General features: G+C 33.3%; 1 protein-coding gene across 1 annotated transcript in view; it reads left to right on the top strand.

Moving 5' to 3' along the window:
* LOC136030354 (probable valine--tRNA ligase, cytoplasmic) overlaps positions 1-22107 on the top strand; it is an 81445-nt gene that overhangs the window by 26562 nt on the left and 32776 nt on the right. The window contains exons 6-12 of the mRNA XM_065709272.1: positions 274-453; positions 1601-1725; positions 5256-5401; positions 6690-6868; positions 10176-10336; positions 12054-12176; positions 19757-19864. Coding sequence (XP_065565344.1) covers positions 274-453; positions 1601-1725; positions 5256-5401; positions 6690-6868; positions 10176-10336; positions 12054-12176; positions 19757-19864 — 1022 coding nt within the window. The remainder of the gene's footprint in view (positions 1-273; positions 454-1600; positions 1726-5255; positions 5402-6689; positions 6869-10175; positions 10337-12053; positions 12177-19756; positions 19865-22107) is intronic.

Raw genomic sequence — 22107 nt, forward strand, 5'->3', positions numbered from 1 at the left:
TGGGATTTGAAAGCAGGATCTTCAAAGAATTGATAATCTGGGACCTAAATAGACGAAGTTATATGAAAGTCTAATTTATTGACTTTATTATCTATAGATATCATTATCTACATATAAATAATAATTAATTATCTCTAGATATAGTTGACTGTGTGTGCGTAATTGGGATTTGAAAACAGAATCTTCCAAGAATTGATAATCTGGGACCTAAATAGACGAAATTATATGAAAATCTTTAAAAGAAAATATTTATAGATACTTGTTTAATTCCAGAAGCGGAACTAACTGTTCTCACTACAAGGCCAGAAACTGTATTCGGTGATGTGGCATTAGCAGTTCACCCAAAAGACCAACGTTACACGGCTTTTGTTGGGAGTATTCTAGCACATCCCATTACAGGAAGAAGAATTCCAGTTATATCTGATGATTCTGTTGATATGGATTTTGGAACAGGTCTGTAATTTGACTGTCCTGTTGCCAAACCTTCATTTGAAAATTCTATTTCTAATTATATTAAAACCTGCTTTCTCATGATAACAAGTAAAAAATGAGTACATGAAATAAATAATAGAATATAGAATAGAAGAATAAAAATTTGTGTTCAAGTATAATAATAATAATTTACCTTTATGCTTCTCAGGCATGTTTCAGGTATAATTGCCATAATTATAATCCTCGAACATCTGCTCCAATGGACTGTCTGCTCCAATTGTCATCACTTCAAGGTCTAAGTTCTCCTTTATTTATCGAGGAATAAAATTATGGAATAGTAATCATAAGACATAACAAGATTTGAAGAATTTAGAATAAAGTTAAGGGAAAAATGTATTCTAATTACGAGTTTTAAGTTATTATTTATCATTGTTATTTATATTTTATTTATAAATTCATGGACTAGTAATAATATGATTATTAATGATATCAAATTGTTTGAAAAAATTTGAAATAATGTCAAAGCAAAAATGTATCCTGTTAATCAGTTCTAAGCTATTTTTCGTCATTTTTTTTCTTTTTCTTTTGTTGTATGAGGTGTTTGAGGAGTATAGTGGATTATTTGAATAGTTTTTTCTTTTTTTCTTTTTTTTTGGTGGTTATGGTGACTTCAGTAACAACTCAGCAAGGAATTATGCATTTATATATAGGGATAAAAATTTTTCAATTTTAGGGGATATTGAAGCGTATAATACTGAAGGCTATGTAAATGATTTATTTTTTAATTCCTTTTTCTTATCAGCTGTATGATGCTAGCCATACGAGTAGGCCTATATTGGCAACTAGTCTTCTACCAACTTTAAAAAGAAATAATGATAGAAAATAATTCGACCAATGTTTCAGTGGTAGGGAAATTAAGAAAAAACAACAAATGGTGAATTAAATGTAATATATAATTTGTAATAGGGAAAATATAAAAGATAGTGAGATTTGGGTAGGGTGAGGGGGATTCGGCCTAAAAGCTCTCCTGCTTACTTACCTACTGAAATTGTCTTTCGGTTACTTATCTTTGTCAGACTTTATATTTCTGTTTGGGGGTCTTAATTCTAATCCTCGAGCTCCTGCAATGTCAGCAAGTTGTTCTTGTGCTTAATTTTTGTTTTTTCAGGTGTTGTTAAGATAACTCCGGCTCATGATACTTTGGACTACGAGATTGGCCAAAGACATTCTCTTGAAATGATTCAAATATTTAATGAAAATGGTGATATTCAAAATGCACCGGAACAATATTTGGTATGTAATCTATATCGATCTAATATTCAGTAGTTTTTTCAGTAGTTTTTTTCCAGTTATTTTTCTAGTCTTTGTATAAGTCTAGCTAGTTTTGTCGCTGCTTAAAAAGGTTGCTAGAGCAAAATATTCCGTTAGAATTAGCCCTCTTTCAATTTCCTATTACTTTTGGCCTGATACAGTAACCCTCAAAATAAAGTGCCCCCATAAAAGGGACGTTATCAGGAAAGGAGGGGGGTTGTAAAGGCCAAAGTTTTCGCATAATAAGACGGAGGTTTCTGCCCACTTAGCACACACTTTTACAAAATTAGTCTAAACATATTACTTGACACAGTGGGAGGTTAGAGAGATAAACCCCCTCCTCCTACAGTTGATTGATCTGAATGACCACTGAAAAAGTTTGAGAATTAGAAATTAAAAATAGCTTTTTAGACTTCAGCCTCCCTCCCGACATACACAGAGCACCTAACCCCCCCTTAAAGATGATTAATTTTTTCTCAATTGAAATACCCTACTCGAATAAAGTTTTCAAATTACTATCCATAAAATTAATCAATCTATATGGTCTATGTACTTGTCATCAGATGAAATACGCCATGGTGCAGTTTTTGTTTTCGGAAAACTGTAATAGGCTTTATAAACTATAAGCTAATTTGTCAGCTCAGAATTTTGATTCTGACATGATGATGGGTAAAGGATGAAGTGTGAGAATGATGGGTTAAAAAATAAAAATCCTAGAAATGGAAAAGGAAAGTGGTGCGAGAAAAACATCCAGCCAGTGAGTTCTTGTTTGAATTTCCTGTTTCTTTCCGTGATTTTTCTTTTTCGTCTGTATTTTAAAAGACAAGTTTCTATTAAAAAATGTTTTTATTTAAAACTCCTAAGTTACCAAACTTTGTACATCCGGAATCAACGAAATCAACCCATGTATAGTTCTTCCAGATGTTTTTCCACAAGGTATAATCCGTGACTTATCATATCTTTTATAAGGAAAACAGTTTTTTGCACAAAAATATCTCGACACAAAAAAGGTGAGAACAACCATTTTTTTTTTTAAGAAAACGGCTTGTATTGAATATATCAGGCTTGTACCTCTCAGAACAATTTTTTTTACAAGAAAAAAAATACGTATAAAAACATATGCCGTCTCTAGTATTGTAAAAGTGTGAAACATAACGACACATAACAGGTTAGAATCTTTTTTTTTTCGAAGAAAATAGCTTGTATTGAGTACATCAAGTTTAGATATGGCAGAAAAAATTTATAAAACGTAAAATATAAAAAATATAAAAATGTGTGGTTTCTAATTTATTATGCACCGGGTTTGGATTTCTCTAAAAGTTTTTTTTTTAAAGAGCTCGATTTGGTTTTCTTTAATATGGTCCCGAATACAACTAAAATAAACAGCTTGAATCCTGTATTAATAGACAACTCTTCAATTTTTATCCCTTATATTTTTATGATTTTGTTTATTCACGATTTGATTGAAAGGGAGTAATTCCTCTGCTGATTTTGGATACACAGAATTTTTTTTTTAACTTTGGAATTATCGACTAAAAACAATTTAAAATAGAGAAATTTTATTCATAATGGGGAATTATCCGTCACATTGTTCTTATGTAGACTTCGTTGGGGTGGCGAGTTCAAACTTGTAAAGCTTGAATATCGAAACCAGTATCAGTGGGGACACTTTTTAGTGGTGCAAGTCTACAAAGAAAAATTGCAGAATAAAAAGAAACGTCATTTTTGTGATTTTTAAGCCCCCACCTGAAAATGCTCCAATGAACCTAGACATGGAAAAAGGGAAATTACTGGCCTATAAATTCGTGTTAAAAATTGGGCTTTAATTCCATTGGTTCATTTTTTCAACGTATTTTCGTGGTAGTTAATAACTTATTCCTTACTTCTAGATAGATGAATACCTCCGTGTTTTTAAAACTTGATTGGTTTTTAAACCATATTAAGTTTGGGGCTTTGTCTTGGGAATCTTGGGAATTTGGGAATTCCTCTTGGGAATTTGTTTTGTCTGACGACCTTTTATTATTCAAAACGTGATTGGTTCTTTTTTATGAAATTCCAGACCAGTAGAAAAAATAGAGTTTTTAGTCTTTTTTTTTTTTTTTTTTTTTTTTTTTTTTTTTTTTTTTTTTTTTTTTTTTTTTTTTTTTTTTTTTTTTTTTTTTTTTTTTTTTTTACAAGTAAACTTTGTGTTTGTTTGTGGCTCAAATTTCAAATTCAAAAAGTTTGGGGGTTAAAGTAGGGTAAAATGGATTTAGACTCCCTTGTCCAAAACGAGCTCTTTTTCAGAGCTTTTTTTCTTCTTTTTTTTTTGCTCACCCATGGAAAAAAACACAATTCAAATAAATACATGTTTCCACTCAGAAAAGATTTTACAATTTTGCTCTTTACAGACAAAAAACTATCTGCACATACCTTTTCTATTCTTGATATCTCCACTCCTTGTTTATCTTTTTTATATTTAATAGTTCAGTCCTCATCAATATTGTGCTCTTTGAGGGCCTAATCTTCTTTTTCTAAGATTATGGATACTATTCCTTATATTAAAGTTGTTTATAATAAGTTGTAAGCGAAAAAATGTTCACCATAGTTGGCTAATGAGTGATTTTCATTTAGTCTTACACAAGCTTCTGACACTTGGAATAAACTCCTGGTATTCATATGACTTGCATGGTTTTGATTAGAATAGGATTCAAATTCAGATGGTCGAGCTGAATGATGCTGGATTTATTGGGTAACACCAATATTAAGTTTAATGGTCGTTTTGTTAAATTTGGTTGAGCTGAATGAGGTTAATAGGAATGGGACTGAGCTACGAGGGGCTGAGTCGGGTGAGGTTGAAGAACATGGAGTTATGTAGAATGAGGATTGAGTATTCTCGGGGCTGAATTGAACTAGATGGGATTATAATAGAATCGGGTTTTATTGAGCCAATTTTGTTTTTAATCTTTTTTAAATATTCTTATAAAGTATGAAGCAAAGAGTTTGGTTTCGATAATGAAATTTGATAATAGTTTGATAATAAAATTCGATTCCCCTTCTAGACAAGTTATGTTATGTTTTATTCGCTGTTGCTTTGTATGGTTTATGGCTTACATGGTGCTGATTTGAATAGGATTCAAATCCAGATGGTTGAGCTGAATGGTGGTGGATTTATTGGGGTAACACTAATATTAATTTCAATGACTGTTTTGTTAAATTTTGTTGAGCTGTATGAGGTTAGTATGAAAGGGACTGAGCTGCGAGGGGCTGAGTCGGGTGAGGTTAAAGTACATGGAGTTATGTCGAATGAGGACTGAGTTGTCTGAGGGCTGAATTAAATTAGATGGGATTGCAATAGAATCGGTTTTTATTGAGCCAACTTTGTTTTTGATCTTTTTTTTAATATTCTTATTTAAGTATGAAGTTAAAACTTTGGTTTTGATAATCCAATTTGATAATAGTTTGATAATAAAATTCAATTTTGCTTCTGGACAAGTTATGTGATTTTTTATTCGCTGTTGTTTTTGTTTCAGGGGAAATCTAGGTTTGATGCAAGAGACGCAGTGCTAGAAACTTTCAGCCAAATGGGTCTTTTAAGAGGCAGTAAAAGTCATAAGATGGCAGTACCAATTTGTTCAAGATCCGGCGATTTGATAGAACTAATGCCAAGGCCTCAATGGTAAGGTTTTTGCTTTCTGTTTTTTATAAGTTAGTTTTTTTTTAAATGGTTGCGCGCTAGAGGATATTACATTCAGATATTTGTAAGGTGAGGGTTGCATAAGCTTCATGTTGTTGGTTAGATAGAAGAAGGAGCACAGCCTATGCTGAGACAATACACAACGGTAGCAGGTCCTCTTCTTCTCTTTATAAGGCTCATTGAAGATTTCCGTACTTCTTGGAAAACTTACTGTTCTAAGAATATAACCCACCCCTTAAATTAAATCTGTATCTAGAGGCCTGATAGACATCTAATATATTTAATAGATAAACAGCTAAGGGTAATCGAAGGCTAATAAATTTAAAAGCCTCCTTTTTCCTTTTTTGAGCATTTCCCCATGAGTTTATTACTACTACTACTATTAACAATTCACTGCAGCAACAAGCCGCCTGAGGTCAACACAGCTACGGACGTTCCTTCTCCATCCCAATTAATTACTCCTAAATCCCAATTAATCTACTAGTTTTCATATTCCTCGTAGGCCTTTTCATTCCTTTATGAGCATTTTAGTTTCAGTTTTCTCGCGAGCCTTTCAGTTGTTTTAGCCCTTTCCAATGAGCCTTTCGTTTCCTTGCGAGTTCTTCCACTTCTTGGTGATTATTTTAGTTTCCTCAGTTTCTTCGTTAGCATTTTAGCTTATATTGAGAGTTTTTCGACATGAGCCCTTTAGTATACTCATGAATCTCTTATTTCCTTATGAGTTATTTTGTTTTCTAATAAGCATTTTATTTTCAATTTTTTCTGCATCCTCACGAGTCCTTCTATTTCCTTTTTTAGCCTTTACCAAATAGCCTCTCATTTTCTCATTAGCACTCTCGTTTTCCCATTAGTATTTTAGTTTTTGTTTCCTAATGAGCTTTTTAATTTTTTGTTTGTGATTTTTTCCTTGGGCTTTTCAATTTCCTTATAGACGTTTTAATTTTCTTATGATCATTTCAATTTCCTCAGTTTCCTTGTGGAATCTTCGGTTTTAGTTTCCTTTTTCCGGTTGAAGTAGGAAAAATGAAACTGAAAGAATAATCAGGCTCTCGACTCATCAGGTTCTCATTTACAGGTGTGTCTAATATGAGTCTTTAGCAGAAAAAGCAACGGATTATGTAAAGAAAATTATTTTCCTTTTTCCATTTCCCTTTTAATTTGCTTTTGATCATTTTAATTTCAGTTTCTTTAGTTTTCTCATGAGTTTTTTGGTTACTTCTAAAAAGCAGGGAAAAAGGAAACTGAAAGGAAATCAGATTCTCATTTATAGGTACGTCAAATGTGAGCCTTTAGCAGAAAAAGCAATCGAGTATGTAAAATCAGGGGAATTAAAGCTGATTCCCAAGTATCATGAGGGTGTTTGGTTTGAATATCTGCGGAACATAAGAGACTGGTGTGTTAGCAGACAACTTTGGTGGGGTCATCAAATACCCATGTACAAGCTCAAAGGTAAGACCAGATATTTTAAAATTCGAAACATGAAACAATTTTTTCAATCTTAGAATATGGATAAACTGTTAAGCAATATTTATGGGAAATGTATGCTTATAGTAACAATAATTTATTTGTTACCCGCTTGTTTTGACAAATTAAGCGGAGTAAAAGCATTAAGGAAAGAAAAACAAAATAACACAAACAATACAATTAATACAGTCTAATCAAAGGGTGGTAAGGGTCCAAGCGTTGACAGGCCTCAGCACCTAAACTAGCATAAAGTTTTTTATAAACAAAAATAATATCAGTGGCACAAAACTTTCTGATAATCTTCTGATTTCTATAAGAACGCGGCAGATAAAATAAATATTTACAATAACGAAAATACAGAACTCTTATACCCTGCAAATCTTTATTGTTAAACAACGGGCGCAAACCGGAAAGGTATGCGCCCATACCTTTCCGAATATATATGAAATAATATGAAATAATAATTTCATATTTATTATTATAAATATGTGTAGCTTTATTTTGGCTCTGTTTGTAGTAGTAATAGTAGTAGTAGTAGTAGTTGTAGTTGTAGTTGTAGTAGTAGTAGTAGTAGTAGTTGTAGTTGTAGTAGTAGTAGTAGTAGTAGTAGTAGTTGTAGTTGTAGTAGTAGTAGTAGTAATAGTAGTAGTAGTAGTAGACAGGTTTAATAGCAAAAACTTGACAGCTATCGCTGATTTGCGCTTCTTTACAACACAATCAAAATCAAACTACGCTTGTAAATATAAATCAAACTATAAACATTAACTCTTATTGTACATTTTGACGAGAACCGGGACGAAAGAATTACCATATCGGTTTGTTCTTGCTTTAACGGGAACTAGCTTATCTTGCTTTCTCGTTCTTGATGGTAGAGGTTGATCAGGTAGAATGTCACGGTGCTGAGATTTAGAAAGCAAGAACTTTCCAAAACATTATCAGAGTTTCGTATCGGTTTTGTAGTGACGGCAGTTCTAGCAGTTCCAGAGCCTTATCGTAGGGGATGTCACGGTGGCCCAAGATGATCGATACCGCTCGCTTCTGAACCGATTCAAGCTCCTGACAAAGATACACTGTTTAGGTTTTCTTGCTGTACAAAATGGCTGAGAACTATTTTCCTGTTGTGCAATCCTTCGGATCTTGAAAATGAAATTAAAGCTTACTTTTTCTGTTACCACTCACTCTTTACAATTATTCCAAAAAAAAAGAAAAAAGTCATTTGTAACTGTCATTCCCAAGAAATAGTTTTAGTTTTTATAACCTAAGTAATTCTTTATAAATAACTTCGACCCCAGTAAATTTTGCATATTTAAAATCAGCATAATCAGTACATTCTTTTGATGTTGCATTGTTTTCAAAATTCTTGTTTTCGACCTTGGGGCATTATTGACAAAGCCTAAAATATAACAGTTCAAAAATAGGGATGAACCCTTTTAATTGACAGTGAAACAAATATAAAATTTTTTAACTGGATATTTCGAACACATATACATTGTCCATCATCAGCAGCTTTTTGCTGATGATGGACACTGTATATGTGTCCGAAATATCCAGTTGAAATAATTTATATTTGTTTCACTGTCAATTAAAAGGTTTCATCCCTATTTTGAACTGTAATATTTTCGTCATGGATAGGCAGTGTGGTCTTTGAAGCTATTTGACAAAGCCTGATCTTTACTCACAGATGGGTTGAATGAACGATTTGATAATAGCTATAAAGAGACAATTTACACGCTCACTCTCTGAATCAGTTGAATCCTTCCTAAAACAAGATACTGGGTATGCGTACATTGTTTTTGAAACTTTTCTTTAGCCTTATCTCGAGTTTTTTTTTTTATTACTGTTATCAGAAACTCCGTGTAGGAATATTATATTCTAAAGTAGATTCAGAGCTTTTTTCCTGTTGGCTATGTAATATGTGGCCTATCATCGGAGATTTAAAAAAAAATACCAATTCAACCGATGATAAAAAAAAAAATTACGAGAAAAGACAGTTTAATAGTTATGTTCTGGAGTTTCCAGAGCCTCTATGCTCTAGGATTTTACCATTATGTGAGGATTTTTTTTTTTAGAATTTTCGATCATTTGGTAAGATTAGAAATAAACTTGAAACTTGAGCCATTTTCCCAATGACAAAATCGTTATCAGTATTTCATTGCTTTTTAAACTCCTTAGAATCTTTGTTCGTTTAGGTCATGTCTTGTAATGTGTTTCACCCATTTCTGTGTTTTGATTGAGCTGAAATTTCGTACACATATCAGTTTTTCATAATAATGCATCAATCAATCAACTTTAATGAATCAATTTATTTATTTTAACTAACACTATGTATAGGCTTCTACTCGCTATTGCGTTGACTATGGTGTCTTCAAAATCCGTTTTCTTTACAGTAATACCACTTTAAATGCAGATTTATGTTGAATTATGGTTACATTGCAGATTTGTAATAATTTACCCATATGGTGGCGCTGGGATCGAACTCGGTTCTCAGTGGACTATACTCATTTAGTATTACGTCTACCGACTCTTGAAGCTCTAGTCGAGAAATATCATAATTAGTTATCTTTGACTCTTCAGAAGCTGGTAATGGAATCTTTTTCAGTACAGCAAGTTGTAGAATATCTTTTTGTTAAAAAAAAATTGAATTTGCCAGCAAAGGCAGTTTTGAGCAACTGATTTTCTTGAAATGGGGAGCTAGTTCCATCAGCTTTATTTGTAATTACTTTTTTGCTTTTTTTTAAAATATTCAATTTTACATGATTCTGTATTCAAAATAAGCGTATGGTCATCTTTTTTATTTTATGAGTTCGTTCTTGTCATAGTGTTGAACAGTATAGTTTTACTACTTTGTGGAATTATGACTATTTTTAGGTCACCAACTTTAACGTAAATCATACTTACAAACATATTGTCAAACCAAAGTTGATTGTAAAAATAAGCACACAAAACAAAACAAAAAAGTGATCCGTTTTGGACATAAAAATGTAGGTGACAGCTATAGAAAAGTAGGTTAAGTAGGTTATGGAATGGACCGACCCCCCAAAAGAATGTTGTATTCCAAGGTTGTATTCCAAGAATGGTTTTCTTCTTAATATTTTAGTTCATTTATTTGTCCCTTTTTATTTGTAAATTTGATCTTTAAAATTTGGGATTGTTGTCAAAATACAAATTGATTTTTTTTTGGCAGAATTGAGAAAAGTGATGTAGATATCGTAATGAGAACTAGATCCCTAAAATCTTGCTGTGTTCCGGCTAAAGATTTATAAAATCTTTTTTTGATTGTTCTATTTTTAAGGCTGTGAAGATACGTGGTTTCCAGCTCCTGATCATTCTTCTGCTCTTGATATAGCCAAGGCTAAATACAATAGCGAAGATATTGTGCAAGATCAAGATGTACTTGATACATGGTTCAGTTCCAGCTTATTCCCATTTGCTGTTTTTGACTGGCCTAATAATGTAAGTTAAGATCCACAACAGCTTGATTTGAATCTAGTTCTGGTGCAAGTAGGTTTTTAATGTCGGCAGTCAGCTTTTGTCTCGCTATGTTAAAAAAAGGCGACTTTGTCTGCGTTAAAACTTGAACTCTTTTTGATTCAATTCTTGGTTGGGAATTCTCGCCAAATTTTACTATAAAATAAAGGTATAGAAGTAAAGATATGCGTTTAGATTTGCAAAAAAGAAAAAGAAAAAAAAATACCGACTTGAGGTAGCTCTTATTCGAGTGAAGCTTCACATCGGCCGCCAGTTTTCCTGGCAAAACTCAGTTGCCATCTGATTTTATACAGAGTAAAAATTCTGTTTCTCCTGGTGAAAAAAAAAGTAAATCTGCTTTTCAACCTGGCTATAATGGGAGTCTAGTTTCACGTCGGTAGCCTGATTTCAGGTCCCCCTGCTAAAAAAGTGTTTGATTTTGGATAAAATTTGGGTTTTGCTTCTGATTCAATTCTGAATTGGAATTCTGTTTTTCCGGAAGAAAGTATTTTATTGAATAAACGAAAAATAAAATGAAAATATGACCATTTAACTCTGTTACTGGACATGAACCTTTGTATAATTTTAGGAAAGGTGACGATAACTACCCCTGACAGGTGGTGTGATTTTAGTGAAAACTGCACCACAGGTTTCAGCATGTCCGAGGACCCCGTAGTGAATTTTTTGTTCTCTTATTTGCAATAATACAGGACTATTCTTGGGAAGGGAAATAAGAAGGTTTTTTTGTGGTGGTCTTAATAAGTGATTGAAGTAAAATATTGAGATGAGGCTCATTAAAACGGAAATTATTTGTTATGGTTTCTCTTTAAGATCAATAGAGAGTCTATCACAGAAAGGTGCCATTCTCAGCTTTTTTACGTCCCAGAATATAGCTGCTTGGGAGAGCTTAAAGAGGGACGCTTTTAATAGATTGTAATGGAGGGGTAGTGTCGACAGCTATGTTCGCCTTAGGCGACTGGGTGTTTCAAGCAAGCAGCTTAAGGAGGGTTAAGTGTTTTTTGTATTGCTTGTTTTTGTGTTGTTGTTTTTTTTTTAATAAACACCGTGTATATAGTAGAAATTCCAACAAAACCAATAGTATTTTCAGATCATTAATTTTTCATATATACAGCAAGTCGTGTGGTAATACCACCAATCGTTTCTGAGAAGTAATTGATAAAATTCTGAAAATAAAGATAGACTTCGACACAAAAGCTTCATTGTCAAAGAATTGCCAAAATTGTCAAATTTTTAAAAAATTTAATTTCTAACTCTTAAAAATTGCCAATGAAGATGTTTACCTTAATAGTGGTATTAGGTACAATACCGATAAGATTGTGACCATGAAAATAGTAGAGGGTTCACTATATACCAAGAGTCGTAGTATTAGTTGTTTTCAATGATTTTTATTAATCCTAAACATAAAGAAATGAAGGGGAGTGGCCAGAATGCACCACCGACCCCAACCACGTACTACAGGGATCGCCATCCTTATTTTCATTCAACTTGTAATATTGTAGCAAATATGAAGAGTTTGATAATATATAGTCAGATGGTACGGATACGATTACATTGTTTACGATTATGTATGATTACCATTAGATGTTCCATGAGTGAACATTTAAACCACTATTCACTGCAGTCTTTTTTATTTCTTTAGTTAATTTTTTGCTCAGTTTTTGTATCAAATTAATTTTTTTAGAATCAGGATATGAAGAGGTTCTTTCCTTTGTCATTAATGGAAACTGGATCTGATATTCTTTTCTTCTGGGTGGCAAGAATGGTGATGATGTCCTCTTATTTGACTGGGAAACTTCCGTTTAGGGTGAGTTGTAAACCATTTATGCCGTTCTTTTAGCACTATCTTCTTACTTTTTTTCTCTCGTTTCAATGTAATACAGCCTACAGTACGATTAGTGAAACCAAGGTTTCAAAGATTATACTTGGGAAAACGTGTAAGCACCTGCATTTCATTGCAAAAAAAAAATTGCGACAACACCAAAGCAAAGGGCATTGCTAAATTCTCTGAAGTTATCGAAATCTGAAAAATGAAAATGAAGAGCAAAGACATGGGCTTTTAGAAGATATACGAAAACGACAATTAGAGCGTGTCAAAAATTAAAATGAAGAGTAAAGACACAGGCGGTTAGAAGACATGTGACACCGAGCAAGTAAGCGGGTAAAAAATGAAAATGAAGAGCAAAGACACCCGCTGTTAGGAGACATGTGACACCGAGTATGTGAGCAAGTCAGAATTGAAAATGCAAAATAAATAAACACACCGTTAGAAGAACAGCAGTGGCGTGTCAAAAATGAAAATGAAGAGCAAAGACGTTAATAGCGACGAAGACCACACTGCCTTTCCATCAAAAACAAGAAGAACAATAGGGAATTATTTTCGTAAGACACTGGAATTCTAATTTGAATGAATATTTCGGCCTTATGTCCAAGAGCCTTCCTCAGCAAAACATAAAAATATAAAAGAAAAAAGACTTACAACAACATACGACCAATATATATAAAATAAAAAAATTTTAAAACAGTCCCAGTATCCTTACTTCAGCGAAGTCTTACCAGACTATTAAATAAAGTGAGGTGAAACAAGTTAATTCATTAAAATGAAAGAACAATAATTAAAAACATGCTTTTATTGCTAATCTTGCCTTTTTGGCAGCTAACCTCAAAGGGTTTTTTGTAACTTGCTCTGTGTTAATATCTACTGTTTTTTTAAATTTTTTCTAAGGTCATTTGTAATTAAATTTGTGTTTCGACCAATTAGTGAATACTCCCCCAAGTCCCTCTCTAAACAAATATTGTTATTAATCGTGAGTGCTTCTCGAACTACCTGCTTTATACCTAGGCCGTTGCTAATTAGGGCAAATTCTTCAAAAAGTGTTGTGGCTATGATTTTCAAAAACATGGCTGCTGAAAGCAGAATCAAAAGAAACATTAGCAATATTAGAATTTAGAGCTTTGGTGATATCATCTTTATGCTGCTGTAGGCGTTTCTGTAAACTCTGGTGAGTTTTACCTAGATAGTATTTGCCACAGTCGCATGGTATTTGACAGAACCCTCTTTGGCGAGTAACTTGGGTTTTATTTTTACCAGAATTTAGGAAATTTATGGTTTTGAAATTATAGGCAAATACTACATACAGATTATTTTGTGCGCAAACCTTTTTAAGATTCGTAGTGATTTTTGGGATGTAAGGGAGGTAACTTATTTCTGAGGGCTTATCGGGATTCTCACATGGTAAGCCACCATTGATTTAATGGGAGTTTCTTTTCAGTCTACGGTTAATTGTATCATTAATAAATAAAACAGGATACCAATTTCCAAACAGTATGTCCCTTTTAAAGTTTAGTTTTGCGGTGATGTGGGAATCAAAACAAATGTTTAGGGCATGAACGACGAGAGAGATTACGACAGCCCTTTTAACTTCTGGGGAGGTTTCGATTTAAAATTCAACTATCTATTATTTTGTGTTGGTCTTCTGTAAATAGTAAAATTGAATTTATCTGTGCTACGAATAATTAACACATCTAGGAATGAGATTTTATTTGCAATTTTAAATTTCTAAGGTAAACTGTAAATTTCTATCATTTGTATTAAGGTGATTTATAAAAAAAACCTAAGTTCATTTTCCCCATAATTCCAAAGTGAAATTACGCCATTAATATAATGTCCCCAAATGTCATGATTCAAGAAATATGGATTTAACGCCCATTTTTCAATAAGTTCTGCATAGATATTCACCTAACCCGGAGAGAGGTGCTCCAAACGGCAAACCCTTTATTTTCTGTTCAAAAAGAGTTACGGAATTGGAAACGAATTAAATACTTGTTACAGAGTTTAACCAAGGTCATTAAGACCTCACAATCTATTCCTGTTGTTGAAACTTCTATTAAATGATAATTTTCATTTATTTTATTTTCTTATAATTTCTCAGATACTGCTACATCAATATTTTTATACAAAGAAACAAGTTAAAAACTACTTATAATTGTAATATCTAAGATACTTACGTTTTTGAGTTTATCGACTAAATCTACCGAATAACATATATATGATTTTTTAGAATAAAGCAAAGGTCTGAAGGCTGTACATAGCCATTTTTCCAATATTGGAGGCGGGGGCTTTCGTACTAGCTACGATCAGCCTTAAGGATATGCCTTGCTTATGTAATTTTGGTAGACCATAAAATTTTGGACAATAGCTATCATGGGGAAAAATTTATTATATAAATGTGGGGTAATTTTACCATTTTGTTTTAGATTTTTATTTCTTTTATAATTTTTTTAGCAAACTTATCAGTATGATCGTGGGTTATAGTTGTATATGTAGTTTTATCATTTAGATGTAAATAAATTTATTTGTCGTAAATGACAACAAGAGAATTGCTTTTATCTGCCTTAGTTATAATAATGAACGGCCCTTAGCGGAGATTAGATAGAATTATTAGGTCATATAAATTATCTAGGTTTATATTGGCAGGAGAATTGACTTATATTTGGATGTTGTTAACGATATCAACTAGACTAGCCGTAACTTCATCTGGGTTGGAAATAGATGGATAAAATTTGTACAGAGGACTCTAGAGAGGAAATTAGATCTGCCACAGGAACTTGTTTTTGAAGAAAAACAATATTATTTAAGAGAAAAAAAGATGCACTTTTTCCTCTGAAAGAAAATCTTTAGAAAAATTCTTATTTGAAAATCTGTTGTTTAGTGACTTTGCCAGGCTGCTAGATTGGAAAGAAATTTGTTTATTCTCTGCTTATCAAGGGAACCACTAATTAAAACATTGGAAAGCTTACGATATGAATCTTCGATGAATAACCCTGTTATGCGCCAAGATTCACTCCTAGACTGGCTGTTGTTAATAAGTCCTCTAGAATGCTTGAACCAAAGGAAATTCAAACTCTCAAAAAAGTTTCGAAATTATCTTTTCTTCCAAAACAAGCTCCTGTGGCAGATTTAATTTCCACTCTAAAATCTTGCACAAACTTAATACGTGTATTTCCAACCCAGACGAAGTTAGGGCTAGTTTTATTGAAACTCCTTATTAGAACCAAAAATAGATTAATTGGCCTGCCAATATAAAACCAGATAATTTGTAAGACCTAAGAATTCTATCTAACCTCTGCAAAGACCCACTCATTATTATAGCTAAAGCAGATAAAGGCAATTTTCTTCTTGTCATGGATACGACAGATTACGGCAAAAAAATTATTCACATCAAAATGACAAAAATGTATATACAACTATAAACCACGATCATACTGATCAGTTTGTTAACGAAATTTAGAAATTAATTAAAAATCTGAAACAGAATGGTAAAATTACCCTACAATTATATAATAAAATTACCCCCTTGGTAGTTTTTGTCCAAAATTTTATGATTCACCAAAATTATACAGGCAAGGCATTCCCTTAAGGACCACCATAGCTTATACGAAAACCCTCGCCTCAAATATTGGATAATGGCCATGTACAGCCTTCAAACCTTTGCTTTATTCTCAAAAATTATACATATATAATTCGGTAGACTTAGTCAAAAAACTCAAAGAAGTAAACATTTTAGAAAATACAGTTATAAGCAGTTTTGACATTGTTTCTATGTATACGAACATATTATACCAACTATGTATACAGGAATAGATTGCGAGATCTCAATGACCTTGGTTAAACTCTGTAACAAGTATTGAATGCATTTTCAATTCCGGAATTCTTTTTACCAGCAAATAAATTGCTTGCAGATGGGAGGACCTATCTCCAGGTTACTGGTGAATTTCTATGTAGACAATATCGAAGATTGGGTGTTGAATTCTTATTTCTTGAAACATATCTTGGGGGACGTTACTTGGATGAGGTAATTTCGCTCGGGAACTATAGTCAAAATGAACTTTTTTTTAGATCACCTTAATACATATGATAGAAATTTACAATTTACCTTTGAAATTGAAATTGCAAATCAAATCTCATTCCCTGATGTGTTTATTATTCGTAGCATAGATAAACCCGTTTTTATTGTTTACAGAAATCAACATAAAATAATAGATAATTGAACTTTAAATCAAACCACCCCCAGAATTTAAAAGAGATGTCGTAATCTCTCTTGTCGATCGTGCCCTAAACATTTGTTCTGATTTCCACATCACTACAGAACTAAACTTTATCAGGTACATACTTTTTAGAAATTGGTATCCTGTTTTATATATTAATAATGCAATTAACCGTGGACTGAAAAGACGCTCCCGTAACATCAATGGTAGCCTACCATGTGAAAATCTCCTTAAGCCCTCGAAAATAGTTTGCCTCCCATACATCCCAAAAACCGCTACGAATCTTAAAAAGTTTGCACACAAAATAATCGGGACGTATTATTGACCAATAATTTCATAATCAAAAATTTTCTAAGTTCTTTTAAAGATAAAGCCCCAGTTACTCAACAAAGACGGGTCTATCAAATACCATACCACTATGGCAAGTATTATGTAGGCAGAACTTGCTAGAATTTAGGGGAAAAGCATAAAGATGATATCATCAAAGCTCGAAATTCTAATATTGTCAATGTTTCTTTTGATTCTGCTTTAAGCAGCAATGTTTTTGAAAATCCTAGGCACACAATAATTTTTGAAGAATCCGGTTGAACTTTGCTGAAGTAAGAATGCTGGGACTGTTTTAAAATTTTTCATTTTAGTTTTATTGGTCGTATGTTGTTGTGTCTTTTAATAATAAAAAAATTGTGGTTGATCCTCGCTGAAGTTTTCAAAATTTTCATTTTATTTTTATTGGTCGTATGTTGTTCTAAGTCTTGTATTTTATATATTTATGTTCTGCTGAGGAAGCCCTATAACATAGGGCCGAAATATTCATTCAACTTAGAATTCCACTGTCTTACGAAAAGATTTCCATATTGTTATTTTTGTTTTTGATGTTTGTGACGGAAAGGCAGTGTGGTCTTCGTCTCTATTTACGTCTTTGCCCTTTATTTTCATTTTTGATTCGCCGCCACTGTTTTTCTAACTGCGTGTGTATTTATTCTTTTGTTTCGTGTTCGAGAGGTACGCGGGGATCCAGTCATACGCAAGCCCGGTAATGGAAAATTGGTGCTCTCAGGACCATTACATTACCAAAAGGATACCTGCTCGGTTGTAGTCACAATTTTTGGAGACTGAAACAAGTTTCATTAACCATCAAAAGAATATATCTGTCCAGCCAGCATCTCAAATTACTGTGATATGCAAATTTGAGTGATGCTAAACAAGGTGCCCGGAAACAAATCACTGATAGCATTTACCATATATCCAACTCCAATTGAGAAATTGATTTCGTAATTAACTTGTTACGATACAGTGACGATTGACATCAGTTGGCTACTATCCCAGAAACAATACATTGATTGCTAGAATATATATCTAAGAACATAACATCATCTATGACTTTTTGGCTCATTCGAGTAACTTAATGTTCTTTTACCATAGGGAATAATGGGCCTCATATTCGATCCATATATTAGGCACGAATTTCGTAAAATCAATGGAAAAGTACTGAGAAGCGTAAAAATGCTGTTCGCTCAGTTGTTATCTCAAAGGACCATATGTGAAGGCTGTCACAGAATGTATTGGATTGTCTCACCGACAACATGAATGATTACGCAATACCAGAAAACGCAATATTCTTGAAGTTCTCGGAAACATGCCAAGAAATTTTGGGAAATCAGGATATGGGCCCGCTTGTTATCGCTGTATTGTTTCACCGACAACTTGAATGATTATGCAATGCATCATTCTTGAAATTCTCGGAAACATGCCTAGAAATTCTCGAAAATCGTGATATGGGCCCGCTTGTATTCGTTGTGTTGTTTCACCATAAAATAAACTTGGCCAGGAGTTTATAAACTTAGCATTTAATGTTTCCAGAAAATATTTTTATAGCCATAAATTGAGATAACACGATATATGTTGCAGGAAAGGTGGGTGTATGGTGCGCTTGTATCTCTTTAAGTATCTGGTGGAACTGTGCGCTCTTATTTTTGCTGTCGAATGGTGGGATGTGTGTGCACTTGTATTTGCATAAGGACTGAGGAGGATTTTTTTAAAAAAGCGCCGGTACCAAAGATCGAAGGGGGTGGGCTGCGGCCGGAGAAATTGGATTGCCACTACTTGCAGTTATTTTTAAAAGCTAAAGAATAAAGGGAAAAATAAAAGTTAATAGTTTATTATACCTAGCTATTATACTAAATAAAAAAACTAAAAAAACTAAAAATAAAAAAAAAATAAAAAAAAGGCAAAACTTCAAAAAAAACTAAAAAGAAAAAAACAACGAAAAACTAATAAAAAAAACAAAAAACTGAAAAAGAAAAAAAAACTGAAAAATAAAGGAGAAAAATAAAAACTAAAAACCGGGACACAGGGAATATAAATGACGACCGGGACACTCAAAGAGAAATTACAGACTGGGACACAAATAACGACCGGGACATATAAATGACGACCGGGACACTCAAAGATAAATTACAGACCGGGACAACGGGACACAAATGACGACCGGGACACAGGGAATATAAATGACGACCGGGACGCTCAAAGAGAAATTACAGACTGGGACACTGGGACACAAATGACGACCGGGATACTGAGAATATAAATGACGACCGGGACACAGGGACACAACTACATCGGGGATGCCGGGGGTACAGGGGGGATATATAAATGACGACAGGGACACAGGGAATGTTCGATTAGCAATCACCATCAACAAAGCTCAAGGCCAATCATTAGAATAATGAGGTATAGATCTTAATACGTATTGTTTTTCCCATGGACGATTATATGTTGCATGTTCAAGAGTCGGTAAACTTGACAATCTATTTATATGCACAGACATTGGGGCAGCGAAGAATGTTGTATATTCGCAAGTTTTACGTAGTTAAAAACATATATATATATCTATCTATATTCACAGGTGGGACACAGGGGCACAACTACAATGGCGCGTAACAACTTACGTGCGCGGGAGGCTTGGGGGCGCGAAGCGCCCCCACCAACTAGTTGTTTGGGTGGCGCGAAGTGCCACCCCAACAGCTAGTAACATATAATGTTAATGTTCATTGATGTTATTGTTGATTTTCGATTTTGTATCATGTTTTTTCTAAAATTTTTAATTTAATATTTATCTTCTCCAGTAACTGGGCTATAAATCAATATTAATATCATTATTACTATGAGAAGACTAATTGCTTTAAGGGTTTTCTTTTTTTGTTACTTCTTATTTGTGGCTTTGATTTTATCTTTTTCTTCCCTTTTAGCTTGAGTGTATATTTTTTCTGTTTTTGCTATTTTATAGGCACATTTTGTTTTAAATTTTTTGTCGTACACATTCTTTTTTTTCATCAGTAGGAAGTACTGCTTCATGGAATGATCTGTGATGCCGGAGGAAGGAAAATGTCTAAATCTAAAGGAAACGTAATAGACCCAGTTGATGTCATTAATGGTATTAGTAAAAAAGTAAGTTCTTTTTTACTCTTTACCATAGAGTAGAACATATCTATACAATACAACCACAGTTTTGGAGTTTATTGCAGTTTAACCCTTTCTCGCAACTCTACTTTTTAAAACAATAAAAAAACTTTAGCGTAAAGAGCGGGGCGCTTAGGAGAGATTAGCCCCTTTCATATACGGATTAATTTCTGTTCGTTTTAAGTTTCAATACCGCTCCTTATTGTCAGTTGAAAAAACTTGTTCTTTTTTAGTTTCTGAACGTTTTTGAATTAATATATATTTTGATTTTTGCTCTCCGCACATAAATGATCAAAACGAAATTTGCATATTAATTTTTTTGTGGCTAAGTGGCTTTCGCGTAGTTTTGATTGGACGATTTTGAGAAAAAAGGGGTGGGTTAGGAGGCCTATTTGCCCTCCAATTCTTGGCTACTTAAAAAGGCAACTAGAACTTTCAATCTTTTTATGAACTTTTTTATTAGTAAATAAATATACGTAACTTACGAATTAGCTTAAGTAACGAGCTTCTATATTCGTATATTTTTATTATGTATATGAGATTTTCGTCCCCTCGTCAATACCTTGGTCTTTACACTAAAGCTTAAATTTCGTCCCAATTCTTTAAGAACGACCCCTGAATCACAAAACTCGTAGAAAAAATAAGTTGAAATTACAAAAAATACTTTAGCGTATAGAGCGAGGTATTTAGGAGGAGATGAACCTCCTAATATGTGTAATAATTTTTGTTCGTTTTAAGTTTTAATGCTACTCCTTACCATCCAGTTGAAAGAACTTTTTCATATTTATTTTTTCGTTGTTTTTTTTTAAAGAGTGCTAGAAAATCCTGCGCCCCCTTCATGGAATTTCTCTTCCTTCATGATAAATTCTTCATGGAAAGATCATCCCACGTAACCCCCTTCCCTCGAACCCCTCCTCCAACCAGAAAAAAAATCCCCCAGAAAACGTCTGTAACACTTCCCAATAACCATTTCTATATGCAAACAATGGTCGAAGTTTGTGCAGCTCCTCCCCTGGGGATTGGGGAGTAAGTCATCCCCAAAGACATAGTTATTAGTTTTTCGACTATGCTGAACAAAATGGCTATCTCAAAATTTTGATCCGGTGACTTTGGGGAGAAATGAGCGTGGGAGGGGCCTAGGTGCCCTCCAATTTTTTGGTCACTTAAAAAGGGCACTAGAACTTTTAATTTCCTTTAGAATGAGCCCTTTTGATATTCTATATTCTTCGATAATAATGTTCGATATTTTATTCTATATTTTCGATATTCTATATTTTTTCGATATTCTCGGACCACTGGGTCGACACAATCACCCCTGAAAAAAAAAAATAAACACGCACCTGCGATCGGTCTTCTGGCTAAAAATACAAAATTCCCAATTTTTGTAGATCGGCGCTCGAAACATCTACAATAGGCTTCTCTGGTAAGCTGAATGTGATGGTGTGATTTTCGATAAGATACTATGACGTTTAAGGGGAGTTTCCCCCCATTTTCCAAAATAAGGCAAATTTTCTCAGGCTCGCAGATTTTGATGGATAAGACTAAATTTGATGAAACTTATATATTTAAAATCAGCATAAAAGTCCGATTCTTTTGATGTATCTATTAGTATCAAAATCCCGTTTTTTAGAGTTTTGGTTACTATTGAGTTGGGTCGCTCCTTACTATAGTTCGTTACGACGAACTGTTTGATGAGTGGAATGTAGCTATAACTCTCTTGGTGAAGTTTATTTAAATTCAGTTAACGTCCGAATTCGCCCAATTCATCTCCACAAAATCTGATTCCACAGTCCTGTGTACAACATGATGAAACTTCCAAAGTAAACCAGTAAATCTTGCGCTAATTCTATTACCAGATATTTAAGCTACCCCGCCGTCAATTGCAATAATAGCAGCAAGAATGGTACATTGACGACTGTGATTATTTCAAGAAAGAACCTAGCAATAAAGTCTATGGAAAGGCTTTATTGATTTTAAGTGATTGTTTCAAGATCGTCACGGAACGATCGATCATTTTTCATTGTTGCAGAACGAAAAGCTATGTAAAGTGAAAAGGAAAGATTTTAGTTTCGAAAAAAAGGTAGAAAAATTCTTAAAGAAGGGTGGAAAGTTCTCACTTTTTTAAGCTATATGCAAATACTGCATACTAGATTAGGTTTGTCAGATCGAGATAGATTGTTGGAAATCCAGTAATCTGAATCAAAAATTTATCTCAAAATTCTCTTTATTTA

The sequence above is a fragment of the Artemia franciscana genome, chromosome 8 (genome assembly GCF_032884065.1).
Source record: "Artemia franciscana chromosome 8, ASM3288406v1, whole genome shotgun sequence".
In the NCBI taxonomy this organism is placed as follows: domain Eukaryota; kingdom Metazoa; phylum Arthropoda; class Branchiopoda; order Anostraca; family Artemiidae; genus Artemia; species Artemia franciscana.